This window comes from Hevea brasiliensis, chromosome 1, assembly GCF_030052815.1.
Source record: "Hevea brasiliensis isolate MT/VB/25A 57/8 chromosome 1, ASM3005281v1, whole genome shotgun sequence".
NCBI lineage: Eukaryota > Viridiplantae > Streptophyta > Magnoliopsida > Malpighiales > Euphorbiaceae > Hevea > Hevea brasiliensis.
This window is the reverse complement of record NC_079493.1, coordinates 125,163,314-125,180,574: the sequence shown is the minus strand read 5'-3', so window position 1 is coordinate 125,180,574 and position 17,261 is coordinate 125,163,314. Positions and strand designations below refer to the sequence as shown.

The window sequence follows — 17,261 nt, the reverse complement described above, 5'->3', positions numbered from 1 at the left end:
TCAATGCATATGATACTAATGCAAGCCATAAACTGCAATGATGCATGACTCGATAATGCAACCTAATACCGTGATAGTCCACACGGCGGGGCCAGATAACAGAAACAGATACTGGGCACAGGTACCGATTCAAAACAAAAATCAATTTGTACAAATCAATCAAAATCAATAAAAAAATTCAGATAGCAAATAATAACTGATAGTACAATTCCAATAGCGTATTTCAATAGTTTCAGAGAGTCAATAAAATCAAATCAATCTCAAATCATTTCAATAAAATCAAATCAATCTTAAATCAATTCAGTAACACATCGGTAAATTTTATAGTCAAATATCAATCAATATAAATACATTAAAGGCCTGTTCCCAGAATCCTAATGGGTCTAATGCAGAGATAGTTGGCAAAATTAATTATTTAATCAAAATCGAGATAAAATTCAATAATAAAATAAAACTCTAGAAAATCACATATAAAATCATTGTTAAAATATTGATTTAAAATTTCATTTAATAACAAACTTAATGCTAAGAAATTTTTTTAAAGGGACAAAAACGGTGTCATGTACTATAATTACCACTCACCTGGAACCTCCAAAATAATAGCTAGATTCAATAAAAGAGAAACAATTTCAGCTGACAGAATGAATATTTGAATCTCCTACATATCCAAAATATAAAAGAAATATTAAATAATAATAAAATAAAATAATTTTAATATATATATATATATATAGACGGACGTGGATACAAGGGGATTCAAATGCGTGGACGAAGGGATTCAAATGCGTGGATACAAGGGGATTCAAATATATATATATATATATATATATATATATATATATATATATATATATATATATATATATAAACCTTGGACGAAGGGATTCAAATGCGTGGATACAAGGGGATTCAAATGTTTATATATATATATATATATATATATATATATATAAACCTTGGACGGACGTGGACGAACATACAAAGGTTTATATATGTATATAATCTAAATTGAAGGTTACTTATCTCACAGTAATCATGATCAACCCAATTCAATACCAATGGTCAAAGAAAAAAAATAAATTTCTAGAGTAGTTGTAACAAATCGAGGAAAGAAAATAAAATTAAATTCACCCATTATTGAATAAAGAATGAGAATTTTTATTTTGAAAACATAATCAAAGGTGATGAATTGAGAAATAAAAATTTAAGAATTATCTGCGCACATCAGATTATTTTATATATATACGTATAACAATAAATAAAAGATTATGAAAATACCTGTTGAGAGTATTTGGTAGGAAAAGGAGGTGACAAACAGGTTTTGAGAGCAAAGTTTAGCAGAAGAGATGATTAGGGTATATATATATATTTCAAGAGTTCTATTAGGTGTAGAATGGGATAAGAGTTATTATTGAACTGGGTTGTTCAGATTGCAGATATATATTTAATTTCAAAAATAATATATATATATCTAAAAATAAATAAGCAGATCATCCAATAAAATATATATATTTTTTATAAATATATTAAATTATTGTTAGCTAATTAAAATAAAATAATAATAAATAATAAATGTATATGGGTTTTCACAGGGCCACTGCAGTGTGACCACTTGTCTAGCCTCTTGAGACGGCAGTGTGCTCATGTTAGGTTGTTCTTCTAAACCCATATTTATATTAGCACTTTGCAGTAATATGAAATCTTTAACCATATAGCTCCCTAGAATACTGGGATTAATTTGAAGTGAACTCTTGTAGAGTTAATTCTGTGTAAAAGAATCTTGTTTAGACAGGTCTAATAAACTGAATTCATGACTGATATAAATTGTTGAGTAGCACAAGTCATTAAGGTAGAATTCATCACAAGTTGCTGAAGTTCAACCACATGAGGAATCAATCACTTAGATAGAACTCACTTTAAAAATCGGCTTATAAGAAAAGAGTGCTTAAAGACTTATTAACTTCTTATCTCATTAAGGTAGATTTCATCACAAGTTGCTAATTCATCACAAGTTGCTGAAGTTTAACCATGTGAGAAACAAGCTACTTAGATAGAACTCACTTTAAAAATCAGCTTATAAGAAAAGGGTGCTTAAAGATTTATTAACTTCTCATCAAGGTTGTTCTCTAGCGACGTGGGATCGTAACAATGACATTGCAGCTTTTTGAATTTAAATAAAAATTTTTTATCGTAAAATACAATAGAATTATGTTGCATAACAAAATTTAAGAATATATATGTGACGCTAGCTAGCTTGGTCCATGCATCTACTTGGACTTCCTGATTTTTTTTTTTTTTTCAGGGTGGAGTGGTTTTTCTCAATAATGGACTTCCCTGGTAGTGATAAGAATCTCATTATTTATTGCCTGAACACATATATTAATAGCATTACTTCTTCTTCTTCTTCTTCTTCTTTTAAATCCATATTCATTCACCTGATAAATGTTTTGATACTCTTCGGCTACATTTGATCCAAAGACTTGAAGAAGATCTCTATGACTCCTTTTCCGGTTAAAAAAACTTGGAACTGAAAATTGAGCTACTGCAAAAATTAGTGTTGAAAGCTTGGAAGAAAAGGGGCCAAAGAAAAAGATTGGATATGCATTTAGATGGTGAATTTTCTTTTGGTTATCTAAGAATATTTCCAATTCATGGCTCTACTAAAACAGATAAAACCAGAAACTACCAAGAATCCCAATTATTTCTATTGCCGTCTCCTGTTCTGTCCAACTAATCTCAATTGGCAAATTTAGCGAAGGAAGATTAAACTTGCTGCTGAGTAAACCAACTCTTTCAGTCCTACTGATTTATTAATAATTTTCTTTGCAAATGTGTTTTAGTCCTGTAGACTTCTTTTTTTTTTGGGTATTTTGAAAATTGTTAAAAGGAATTGTTGGGATTATAGATCTTATATTGGGAGAGTATAAAAATGAAAGGGTACATATGAGTGGTTAGATAACAATATTGACTTTACTAGTAATTTTAATATGTAAAGTAATCTAATAATTTATGTAAGCCTATATTAAAATGAATTAATACGTAATTTGCTCAGCACTCTCTCGAACATATTTTGATGTGTAAAGTAATCTAATCATTTATATAAATTCAGATTAAAATAAATTAATGCATAATTTACCTAACACTCTCTCCAAATTTAACAGGAATGAAATTGTTAAGATTTGAACTCCTGAGCTCCTTCAAGCATTGCTTTAGAAGTGTTAGTGTCGCAAGTTTGAAAGATTAGATATGTATTTAGATTGTTAATGTTCTTTTGATTCTTTAAGAATATTTCCTAGTCGTGGCTGTACTAAAACAGATAAAACCAGAAACTATCAAGAACCTCAATTAACTTTCTACGGCTGTCTCCTGTTCTGTTCAACTAATCAACTGCAAAGTTTGGCAAAGGGAGATTAAACTTGTTGCTCAACAAATTATTTGTAACACTTGTAATTAACCATAGAAAATTTTTCTTATATCCCCTTTTTCCAACTTAACTATCAGAACATTATCATTCCCTACCCGCCTTAGTAGGAAATTGCTTATCCTGAATGGATATGAGCCCCATAAACTATAAGTTCCATCTGAACTAACACGGCTGTGGGAAATGTGTGCCATGCCTTAATTCCAAACAAGATACTTCACGTGTTCATTCTCCTTAATATAATCACATATACTGTCCATAGCTTTCTAAACTTCAACCTCAAATTACCCATCAGCAACAATTTCATCTATTGAAACTCATCCATAAATAGTACTCCATCTAGCTCATGGTTTAAAACAGTCGCAAGCCTTAGTAGCTAACTCAATTTTACTCCTGTCATTACTTTGATCGTTCTTTCATACTTAACACTAGGTATGCACTTACTGTCATTCTCATATCAAGAAAATGTGTATGAATTGGTGCCTAACAAACTCTCAAATAACTAAGTCTCCTTGACTCAATCTCTGTTCCTTATATAACCTTCTAGAACCAAAAGCACAAGCTAAACTTGAAAAAAAGAAAAATATCCTCTTATATTCAACTACGCCGATTGTCCATATAATAACGTTTAACCTATGTTTTTTTTTTTTTTTTTTGGTCTTTCTCTTCAAATTTCATCATCTCTTAGCACAATTGTGCTCTACCTATAAGGTATCATCTGCATGAACCCTTTACCGTACCATTCTCCTTCTTGACATAATATTTTATAATTTATTAACTTTACTTATACTCGACCAATGATTCACATCTATCATCATTTATATTGTGTCCTTAACTTTTGTTGATTCCTGAAAGATTTCTCTCACTAATAGATTCTTCCAACACTAATTCCACCCTTATCTATGGTCATTAATTTGATCCTTGAACTTTCTAGTGATTTATAACCACCCAGACTTGTCACTTTTCGTTCTACCCCTACTGTTGTTCTGTCGTTATTGCTTCACTGCAAAGTGATTCTGTTGATCACACTAAAAATGTTTGCCTGACATTCATAACGAACCTCTAACTACCTTCTCACTATCTCAAAAGTCTAACCTCAAGCCTATGTGTCATTATCTATAATTCTTTCCACTCATCATACCTATTTGATCCCTTAGATTAACTTTTATTCAACTTACTACTTACTAATTTCTTCTTCTCTGCCTAATTAGATAGTCCACAATATCATCGTACACCTTCTAGCTTTTGCTCATTATTATTGTATTCCTCGCCTAATCTTCTTGATACTGTTAACAAGTTAAAAGAATCTTGCCCCATTGCTATCTACTTTACTTTAGAAATAGAGAATAGATAGAGTATGATCCAATCATGAAACTCCAAGCTCTATAATTTAGCCCCTGGCACCACCTCAACTACATCATGCTATGAGTATCACATTACTAGATTCCACACCTCCATCACTATTCTTACTAATATGGTCCCATTTTGGGTTCTCCATCCTTGTCATTCACCTTGTCAATAATAACACTTAGCCTACCCTATATCTTAACTTTGTTCCTTTTATTATGCGCTCTTTAGATTGTCCTTTCATTTATTTCCTTTGTCTTACCCAAAATAGAACTTAACTATTCTATCCCTGGTTCCATTCTTCTTCCTAACATGACAGCTGTACTTGCTAACTATTTCTTTCAGAGTCTCTATCGCGTTATCATATGTCTGTGCTACTCAGATTTGGTCCTTTGACTACTCTAGCTAGTACTTCCACTGACCTTTAGATTATATTGCATCTGCAATCAATTGTCCAAACCTTCATTCTGCACTTTCTCTATCCATTGGCCTTCTATAATTTATCTTTGCTAATTTATTACTCTTAATACTGTTATAATTAGATTATACTATGGTTTTGAACAATACGAAATTAGAAAGGAACTCAGGAAATTACAGTCATACCTTTATTGTATGATCTCTATTCTTATCCTTTAGCTTACATAATATCCTTACTACCTTGAGAACTGATTCTGCAGTAATTTTATTTATTTGTTATTATTATTTATTTATTTTATTATTATTTTTTATGTTTACTCAATTAGCCAAAACTTAAGATTCCGGGCACCCAAACCCGTCATCCAATTCAAAGGATTTACATCCATCGTGATCTGATTATATATGATTTCTATAATGAAACTTATATCCTCTGCAGGATACCTGAGCCAACTACTCTCTACCACACTCTACAATCCCATCTGGGGCACTATTTTGTTGGTCACCATTATTAGTAATAACCTTCGATCCCTTCTGAAAATATAGGACTATACCCTAACTTACTGCAACAAAGGTACTACATTTACCACCTTGCCCAAACCATGTCAAATTAATGACTCTCCTATCATATCATATCTCTGTGAATCATCAATTCATAGTTTCGACCTTCCCTAGGTAGTAGGGTTGTACTTTATTCCATACTGATACACACAAGGTATACTATTCTCACTAAGCTATAAGCAAAACGTCTGCCGTACTACAAAAATGATCCAAAATTCCATACTGAAGACTAGATGATCTCACTCTATAAGTGTCGCCTTTACTTTGCAACTAGTCCGAAACCTCTGGTCTGATGGCAACTCTTAATGCAACTCTAGCTCATGCTAGGGTAACTGAGTCATTGACTCTAGTTACCACCCAACTGTAACCTTTCGATATTCTAGCTCTAGACTCTTAACCAAGAGTTCCCAACTCCTCTACAAATATAGAACTCTGTTCTGGTATTACTGTACCAAAACAGAAGCCATTTGTAAACACCCTCATTATGGAGCACCACGTGGATGTACGCAGCTATACACAATAATCTCATGTTGGTACTGTAATCTGCAGTTTACAGAGCAGACATCGAGAACATTGTATAGTTACTACGATACGTCCTGACAGACTAAGTCTCTTAATCTCTTATCTCTCTTGAATTTTTCTATTATCATAAACTTATTCTGACTAGGTCATCCACTGATGACTGCCAGCAGTGGTATCCTCATCCTTATCTAGGGCAACTGTACTTTCAAGACTCACCTTTATGTACTCGTGCCTTGCACGAAATGGGCACACCATTTAAACCAATACAGACAGAAACAGTGTTTCTTGGAGTACGTATCCTTATGATAGACCTCACATGTCTACTAACTCTATTTCACATTTCTGTGTACTCCATGAAAATCAAGACACTAATTGAGGCACTTTTATATTTCTCGAGGTATAACGCAGAATCTAGAAACAAAGAATTACAGAAAAAGACAAAACAGAATCCTATACTCCGCATGTAACATCCTAACAAGACTCATTTTACACTCTCAATTATATTATTTCCCATGAATCTAGAGCCTAAGCTCTGATACCAACTTTGTCACGACCCAACCTATGGGCCGGACCGGCACTAGGACCTGGGCCAGCTTAAAGCCCCCGAGGCCCGTAGTAAGCCTAAATATTCCTCAAATCCATAACCAGGCCCACAATTTAGGCCCAATATGCATATAAAATAATTTAAATCAAACTATTATAATTTCATTTCGGGCCAACTTAGCCCATAAATTTTCAGAAACTAAAATCAGGGGAGCCCATCTCAACCCTGTTATCTCATTTAGAAACTGTTTAAATACCATACAAATCTTCATTTATTAACCTCAAAAATTTAAATTAACACAACCTCTACCAAGGTCCACACTATTTCTAACACATGCGGAGTTCTAGATTTTAAATTTAGAAAAGATAGTAAAACAACTAAATAATCGACGTTAAACCTGCGAGGAAGAAAACAGGTTGCTCTGTAAAATAACTCCTCCTGTGGCCTGAAAAAATATTGAACATGAGTGAGCGTTCGACTCAGAGAGTAAAATATCAATTTTAACCATAATCTCTATAACTATCTAAAACTAATGCACCCTGTAGAGTGAAATGCGACATCAACAACATTTTCACATCATAACATCAAAAAGGTAATTTGGAGCACTCACACACCCTGTAGTATCAATCATAATATATGGGAGCTGATCCCCTATACAGCTCTCTTAAATCCAACCTGGTGCCAGCGAAGAACTCAAGCCGGACTTTCGCTTAATAAACCAAATCGGGGGTCCCAGCGAAGAACTCAAGCCGTGACTACCCCCCGAAGGATCGGGTCCCAGCGAAGAACTCAAGCCGTGACTACCCGTCCTATCCATAGTCCACACCACATCACACGCACGCCAACGCACGCACACTGGTCCAAATTACCACAACAATGTCCATGGCACTTTAACAGTTATGAATGCAACATAAAACGTGCCTAGAGTTTAACTACATAGATACATATATATAAGTGATGCATGGGCATGCTTAAACATATAATAATATCGAAATTACAATTAAAATTAATATTTTACTCACTGTACATCGATGACTATTGTGGCTGCTGGATGCAAAAAAACAGCTGATCTCGGTCACCTAATAATTAAATTATAAATTTATTAGTACTAAGTTAAGATAAAACTTTAAAGAGGCAATAGACAGCCTAATTCATGCCGGAAATCCGGCAGAGTTTCCCCTATACCTGGGACCTACCCAACCTGCAAAAAGGTTCAAATAACACTTCTAGATTCTCAATTTTCACAATCACATCTCATCAATATCACATGGCCCCTCCTGGGCCCTCCAAATCAGATAATACTCAAAATCTTGAAAATTACGTTTTAGTCCCTATAATTGACATTTTATAAAAATCCACTCAAACAAGCTCTAAAAATTCTAAAATTTTGCCCCGCAGTCCTTAATAATATTATAAGGCTATTGCAAAATGAATTGTAATTTTCTAGTCACCCATGAATATTTTATTCAAGAATTTTTCTCAATTTCAAAAGTTCCCAACAGCTAACATATTCTTAATTCGACCCAATTTAATATTCACATATTTAAACCTCCATCCTCAAGCTTCAATCAATTTTATAAAATTTAAATATCTTAATTTCAAATAATCTTATATGCCCACATGCTAAAAATCTAACTAAAATCCATCTATATTCTTCAAAAATATTATACAATCACTCAAAAATTCAAGAAACACTATAGAATATCTCCAAATAATTTTACTTTCATCATATATTTTTCTTAGAATTTTTCTCCAATTTTTCCTGTTTAAGAAACACTGTATTTATGCTCCACAGACAGAGAAATAATAAAAATTGTCTTACCCGAAGTTTATCTGTGTCTCAAAAATTCCAAAAATTTATGAGGAAGCCTTTGGAAGTTGAATTATCTCTATAGCCCACCGGAGCCACCGCCGGAACCACCGCCGGTCGCCGGTGACATTTTCCGGATCTGATCATACCACCATATTCCTCTCCTCTTCCTCAGTCCATAGGTGGTCTCGGATCGTCGATCCAACGGTCGGATCGTCGTAGATCTGACGAAAAAGCTTGAAAAACTCGAAACTTCTCTCCTCCATATCTCACTCATCCGATCTCCATTTATTGCAAAATTGGTATCAAAAGAAAGGTCTCGGAACAAGCTTTCCAACGCCACCTGAATCGCCTCGATCGGACGTCGAAAGAAGCCGGAATCGGCCCGGAAAGCCGCTGCCCACTGTGCGCGCGTTTTCTCTCTCTTCTCCCACTCTTGCCGCCGTTTCTGGTGGTCCTGGCCGTCGCCGGAGGGTCGCCGGCCGGTGGAGAGCCGCTCGGAAGGTCGCCGGCCAGTCACCGGAAAAAGAAAGAAGAAGAAGAGAGGGAAGAAGAGGGAGAGAAGAGAAAATTGGGGGGGGGGGGTTTCCTCCTCCCGATTTTTGAAGGTTTTTTTTTATTTTATTTTTTTTTATTTAAACTTTGGCAGTGACAGTGGAAATCCACTGTCACACGCCAAAGTCAAATCTCATCAGTTTTTTTTTTTTATATGGGTTGTTATAGATTCTATACTCGAATCACTTATTGATATCTTCAATTTAACTCAATTTCATAAGTATCTATCACTAAATATGAGATAACACCCAATGAGACGAACTATTAAACAACCTACTGCTGACTCTCATTACACTTCTAAATAGAAATAATATTTACTGATTATAATGATACAAGAAATTAAATTAGGATGAGATAAGACCATCTCACTAAAATAAAACTTCATATAATAATAATAATAATAATAATAATAATAATAATAATAATAATAATAATAATAATAATATTTTTATTTATAATATCATTTTTTTATGATGATGAAAATTTTTTACTCATATCTTAGTATTATTATTTATAAATATAAAATTTTAATATAATTAATTTGGATTATAAATTAAATTTAAAATTATATAATTCTGAAAATTATTAGAGCAACGTTCAATTAAAATTTATAATTGAATAATATAAATTTTGTATAATTATTTTTTTATTTATATTATGATTATATAAAAACACGTCTGAATGATGTGTAAGATGAGAAGGCCATAAATATAAATTTTGTATTTGTTCCAGCCACAGAAATCCATGTCAAATACTGTCACAATTTCCACGTTTTCATATTGGAATTTATTATTATTATTATGGGGTCTTCACAAATTGGTTTGGAATCTTATCAATTTATTATTCAATTATTTATTATTATTATTATTTTCAAAATAAATAAATGAAGACTTTTAAGCATTATTTGCTAAGTGTGTGTGTGGGGCCAAGATAATGCTTTCTATTTCTATATATCCATCTCATCTCTTTGCTTCACCAAACATTTCACCAATGCCTGACTAATTTTCTTCTCATTTCTCTTTCTTTCCTTCAAAATTCAAGAACCCCTCTGGAATGCTAAGAAATTTCAATTTCAAGAATCCCTTTGAAATGCTTGGAGGTTTCTCTCAGGACTCCAATTCAACTTCTACAACTTCTAGAGAGGGATTAATGGTTGTTGGGTTGCAAACCATTGTACAGATATCATCATCGGAAGGAAAATCCAAATCCAAATCCAATGTTGTTTTAAAAACTTCAATGAAAAAAGTAAATCATCATCACCTTCCTCCTGCTTCTTCAGCCACCACCATTGAATCTTATTGCTACCTCAAATCTTGTTATTTATGCAAAAAGAAGTTGAGCCTACACAAAGACATCTACATGTACAGGTAACTATAAATACTTCATTAGCTTCACCATTAATTCTTGGAGCTAAATTATCTTTCAATATTTTTTGTTTTTCCCTTGCAATTTGTCGATCTATATATTTATAGTACAGCAGGCAATTTAAATAATCTTTAATTATCACCAGGAAAAGAAAACTTTCATATACATGCACCTTTTAATTAGTTTAGTTAGTCCTTTGCTGGGATGATCATAGAGAGAAACGAACAGATCTAAAATGGTTTGATAACAGGGGAGATCAAGGCTTTTGCAGCATAGAATGCAGAAACAGGCAGATTGTTTTGGATGAAATGAAAGAACAAGAAATATCTAACAAGCAAATAACAAAATCTTATAGGCACTGCAGTGCTTCTGGCAGGCACGAGACTCGCCAACTCGTAGAGGATCTTCGCCGGAGACATAAGCCAGTTCCTCATCAGAAGCACAGGGCACTAGCTTCTTAGTTAATAGACCTTTTTCTTCTCCTACTTATTTTTCTCTTTTTTCCTCTTGTACTGCACCAATGGGATATTCAAAGAGAATGTAAAGTGCAAAAGAAAGTGGCATGGTGGGTGATCTTCCTTTTTTTTTTTTCGTTTCTATACATATAACAACAGATACGAAGATGATCTACAAGGCAATGTTTCTTGTTTCACATCATAATTATCTTTTTTGTCTGTGACAGAGTGAGTTGTCTAGGTTGGATACACAATGACCTTCTTTAATAGGCTACCCTCTAGATATTTTGCTCTTGCTATTTATTTTTATTTTCCTTCGTATATATATATTGCACACATACATATACATATATTCCAAAGGTAGAATGATGTCATTTAAATAATCAGACTACAAATGAGAATAACACTCCTAGTAAATCAATATACTTCCGCATCTATACTCATTAATAAAATTTAATAAAAAAAATATCCTTACAAAGATTTAGAAAATAAAAGGATTTTTTTTCTTTGCATGAATAGATATTATAAACAGTGAGAATTGCTTTGATCTTTTAATATATGGATTCAAAGGATTTACCATTATAAATTGGTGACATAACAAAAATTTATCATGATATTCATAGTTATTTGAAAATATTTCATCAATTAAGTATGCTAAAGCAAAAATCTTTAAAAATCTGAAAAGATAATCAAATCTATGAAATCTGAAAAAGCAACCTGAGAGAATAGTCATAAAAGTTATACTGGCCAAAATCTCCATCAAAAGGAGAAAAAAAAAATCTGAAAAGTTTATCCTTATTCATTGAGAAAATAACGAAGAAATAAAAATAAATAAATAAATAAATAAAAGAGAGAAAGGGCCACTGCAGTGTGACCACTTTTCTAGCCTCTTGAGACGGCAGTGTGCTCATGTTAGGTTGTTCTTCTAAACCCATATTTATATTAGCACTTTGCAGTAATATGAAATCTTTAACCATATAGCTCCCTAGAATACTGGGATTAATTTGAAGTGAACTCTTGTAGAGTTAATTCTGTGTAAAAGAATCTTGTTTAGACAGGTCTAATAAACTGAATTCATGACTGATATAAATTGTTGAGTAGCACAAGTCATTAAGGTAGAATTCATCACAAGTTGCTGAAGTTCAACCACACGGGGAATAAATCACTTAGGTAGAACTCACTTTAAAAATCAGTTTATAAGAAAAGAGTGCTTAAAAACTTATTAACTTCTCATCTCGTTAAGGTAGAATTCATCACAAATTGCTGAAGTTTAACCATGTGAGAAATAAGCTACTTAGGTAGAACTCACTTTAAAAATCAGCTTATAAGAAAATGGTGCTTAAAGATTTATTAACTTCTCGTCAAGGTTCTTCTCTAGCGACGTGGGATCGTAACAATGACATTGCAGCTTTTGAATTTAAATAAAATTTTTTTATCTAAAATACAATAGAATTATGTTGCATAACAAAATTTAAGAATATATATGTGATGCTAGCTAGCTTGGTCCATGCATCAACTTGGACTTCCTGATTTTTTTTTTTTTTTCAGGGTGGAGTGGTTTTTCTCAATACTGGACTTCCCTGGTAGTGATAAGAATCTCATTATTTATTGCCTGAACACATATATTAATAGCATTACTTCTTCTTCTTCTTCTTCTTTTAAATCCATATTCATTCACCTGATAAATGTTTTGACACTCTTCGGCTACATTTGATCCAAAGACTTGAAGAAGATCTCTATTACTCCTTTTCCTGTAAAAAATACTTGGAACTGAAAATTGAGCTACTGCAAAAATTAGTGTTGAAAGCTTGGAAGAAAAGGGGCCAAAGAAAAAGATTGGATATGCATTTAGATGGTGAATTTTCTTTTGGTTATCTAAGAATATTTCCTATTCATGGCTCTACTAAAACAGATAAAACCAGAAACTACCAAGAATCCCAATTATTTCTATTGCCGTCTCCTGTTCTGTCCAACTAATCTCAATTGGCAAATTTAGCGAAGGAAGATTAAACTTGCTGCTGAGTAAACCAACTCTTTCAGTCCTACTGATTTATTAATAATTTTCTTTGCAAATGTGTTTTAGTCCTGTAGACATTTTTTTTTGGGTATTTTGAAAATTGTTAAAAGGAATTGTTGGGATTATAAATCCTATATTGGAAGAGTATAAAAATGAAAAGGTACATATAAGTGGTTAGATAACAATATTGACTTTACTAGTCATTTTAATGTGTAAAATAATCTAATAACTTATATAAGCCTAGATTAAAATGAATTAATATGTAATTTGCTCAGCACTCTCTCGGACATATTTTAATGCGTAAAGTAATCTAATCATTTATATAAATTCAGATTAAAATAAATTAATACATAATTTATCTAACACTCTCTCCAAATTTAATAGGAATGAAATTGTTAGGATTTGAACTCCTGAGCTCCTACAGGAATTGCTTTAGAAGTGTTAGTGTCGCAAGTTTGAAAGATTAGATATGTATTTGGATGGTTAATTTTCTTTTGGTTCTTTAAGAATATTTCCTAGTCATGGCTGTACTAAAACAGATAAAACCAGAAACTATCAAGAACCTCAATTAACTTTCTACGGCTGTCTCCTGTTCTGTTCAACTAATCAACTGCAAAATTTGGCAAAGGGAGATTAAACTTGTTGCTCAACAAATTATTTGTTTTAGTTAGTCCTATTGATTCATTAATAAACTTTCTTTGTAAACATGTTTGTTCTGTGGATCAAGTGAAATTGTATAATACATCTATTTACTGATTGGCTGATTGCTTTATCTACCAATAAAAATTAACTTGGAAGACTCCTATGATATAAGGGTTTTGTTTTCCAGAGCTTAGAGAATGAGAAGGTTTTCTTTAGCCTTTGTCCCTTGCAGATCAATACACTTAGTATGAGGATGCATGACTGATTGACAAGCTAGCTTTTGTTTTTCCACATCCATACAAGAGTAATAAATATAAAGATTTAAGTAGATTTAAGTAATTCTCCTTCTCTAACTAATTTTTTTAGAGTTAAGCTAGACCCTATATCTACTTTCCTTACAGCTTTTTCAGATGTATTTTGGTGGTCGATTACTCTGCCACACTTGTGCTCTTTTTACATAAGTTTTAGCTCACAGCCGGGCATATCTGCCAAAACTAGGGAATTTATGACTACGTCAGATAGTCCTAAGCCTATATTAATTGTGGTGCAGCTCTGCGCATGGACCAAACCTCGAGCCCAATTGGAGAACTCTCCTTAATAGATTTGATCCAATTAAGCAACAGAAAAAAGCCATTGTACAGTAGCTTGCATTGATTGAAGTTGCCAGAAATTGATCGAGTCATGGTAAGGTCCATTAATGATGAAGTTAATTGAGTATTCATTCTTCCAACCAGAAAAATAGATTAAAAAATTTGCTTTCTGATTGCATTTCATCCAGAGACTTGATTATAATATTTGCTCATTGAAGTTCATGATTACAAACCCTTCTAGGCAACCTTAATCATTCACCATTTCATCTAAAGACTTGATTATAATGCTAGCTCATCAAAGTTCATCTTATTCTACATTCTTAAAAATTATGAGATTCTCTTAAGCCAGAAAATGAGGAAAGCTTTAGTTAGGTTGAGCTCTTTTAAAAGTAAATAAAGGTAGCAAGTTTACCTAACCCCATTTTAATATGATGATTAATATATAGTACTTTATTAGCTAGCTAATAAAGATCTCAGATTAGTGCATGCATGGTCCTATTAAGCTCTTCTAAATGAATGTATTATTTCCTGGAAATTAAAGTTCTTGCTTTTGCTTTAAAGACAAAGATGATCAAGTCATTCTATTTCTACAGGTCATAGTGCAAAATCTACTTGAGTAGTCTCTAATCTTTAATCCAATAACCATCCAAAAGGGTCTACTAGATAGATGTTATAACACATAAAAAGAAGCGAAAATGGTGTAGCTATGTGTGCACTCTCTTTCATATATGATCAAATCATTAGCCTAACTTTGCCATCGCTATCATAATCCTTGTGTTTAACAAAAGTTGGTAAAGATTAGAAGGCAATAATTTGAGTTAAGAGGGTCAATAAGATAGAAAATATAAGAACCTTCTCACAAACCCTAACTGTTCTTTTCCTTTAACAAAGGCAGTTCAATTCAAATAATAATAAATAATCAACATACCCATGAAAAAGTCCTCAGAGATAAGATCAAAAGACCTTGAAAATAAGGAGGGAGAAAAAAAGAAAGTGCTCTAAAATATGGGTATGAAATGTTTTATTACTTTGACTCAAAATATCAAATCCAAGCCCCCACATTCAGAGGCCCATTCCTCTTCTTTCTTTAAGAGTATAGTGCTAATAATAATAATATTGAGACTCTCAATTATGGCATGTGAACTGTTCCAACCCCACACTCCTTCCTTCTTTTTTTTTTTCCTTGCCTTCTTCTGCTTCTTTTGTTTTTTTCATTTTTAACCTTGTAATTCAACGACTCATGGGGTCTCATGTCCTCCTTTTTATTGTTTCATCTTCTTCTTATCTCTCTTCTTTTCAACGGTTTTAGAGGGAAGTTTAATAATGGAAGGATTAATAATGACAGCCTTGCTTCTTTATTTTTCATACTCAATTTCATTATGAGGAAGCAGTTGAATAAATATTATAGAGTTGATTTTTAGGTGAATCTTACCTATAAAGTTAAAAGATTTAATCTTAAAATTATTCTTATTAAGGTAATTTTACCTAAATAATACTTGCGATCTATACATAAATTAGTCTCATCTACATGTACATGTATGAATGAAGATATCATATGATAAATTAAAAACATATATTTTATATTGATAAAAAGAGAGAGAGAAAAAATAGTGGTAGGAAAGCAATATCCTTTCATTTGAAATTCAAAGATTTAGACAATATTTCTTAGAGGCAACCAAGTTTGTCCCCTCTAGAGTCCCCACCATTCCAAAGTTCAGCAGAAGAAACATTTAACCAATGGTTCATGATAAAAAAAACAAAAATATTGATCATGGCACTATAGTAATGTTTTAGTTTCTGTACTAATTGAGGACCCACCTTCAATTTATTTTTCTCCTTCTAAAGTGGCAATCATGTCTCAAGATTATAGACAACTGTCCTTGCCATGAGTGGAGCACCTCTCTTAATTAAACCAATACCTAATTGAAGACTTCTTGTATATAAATATAAAGAGGTGATGTGATAATCTCTCTATCAATTTTTGTAGGTTTGCTTAATTAATTATGGCTTCTACTAATTATTGTATGCATAATCAATATATGGAAATTTTAATTATAGATTAGGTAAACTAGGTAATTACTAATTATAATTTTTTTCTTTAAGTTAGAAAATACACGCACACAAATTAAAAGTAGGATTATATCGCTGTTAAAATTATAGCAATTTTAACAAAAAATTCTTAGTTATATATAATTTACACATATTCTTGTAACACAATGTAAAATCTCGAAAGATCAACTAAACTTTTTAACATGTCCAACTCCATCGCAAACCTTAACTAGGGCCACACCATAGACTAAGATAAAAAACACACGCACACAAGTCAGAAATAGGATTGAATTACTGTTAAAAATATAGTAATTTTAATAAAGTTTTTTATCCTATATAATTCACACACACACACTTTTATCACATGACGTGAGTTCCCAAAAGATCCATTTATGGGTAGTTAATGCGGGAGACTTAGTGTATTTTAATTCTTATATTCATTAATAGTCATGCACACATTCAATCATTAGATAAGGTTTTATTTATCATTATTATTAAAAATATTATTAGGAAAATAATTTCTTAAATATGTTAGTAAGATTTTAAAAAATAAAATAAAATTATATAAGGAAAAACCCAAATTGCAATATGGTGGACACCTTGTTGGGATTTTGAACCTTTTGGCAAAGTCCAAAAATTTAAAGGGAAAAGGATGGACCAAAGACAATTAGTAGATTGTTGTTGGATATGTGCTTTTTAGACACACCATCATTACTTTCTATTTTAAATTTCTTGAAAAGGACTTGGTGGATGGGTAACTTCTTTAAACCTTATGAAAATTAACATTTTCTAATAAATATAATACAATCTTTCTATGCTTTTTCATTAATTTTAGCCAGAAGGATAGGTAATATATTAATAAATTAAATTAAAATTTTAATTCAATTTAATGTAAATTAGTTGCTGATTCCTTTTTTTAAATAAATTTTAATTTATTTAATTCATAAAAAAATAAATAGACTTAACTCC

The 17,261-nt window shown here is 32.0% G+C and overlaps 1 protein-coding gene across 1 annotated transcript; it reads left to right on the top strand.

Annotated features, from left to right (window-relative positions):
• Positions 1-10,161: 10,161 nt before the first annotated feature.
• LOC110634606 (FCS-Like Zinc finger 17) lies at positions 10,162-11,126 on the top strand. Its single transcript, XM_021783678.2, has 2 exons — positions 10,162-10,541; positions 10,790-11,126. Exons 1-2 carry the CDS (start codon positions 10,228-10,230, stop codon positions 10,998-11,000), a joined length of 525 nt encoding a protein of 174 aa, XP_021639370.2. The 5' UTR covers positions 10,162-10,227; the 3' UTR covers positions 11,001-11,126.
• Positions 11,127-17,261: the final 6,135 nt, after the last annotated feature.

Excerpts from the sequence above, each read along its gene's own strand:
- LOC110634606 (XM_021783678.2), top strand. The coding sequence starts at position 10,228 with ATGCTAAGAAATTTCAATTTCAAGAATCCCTTTGAAATGCTTGGAGGT. Across the intron at positions 10,542-10,789 it reads AAAGACATCTACATGTACAG|GGGAGATCAAGGCTTTTGCA; the intron begins GTAACTATAAAT and ends GTTTGATAACAG.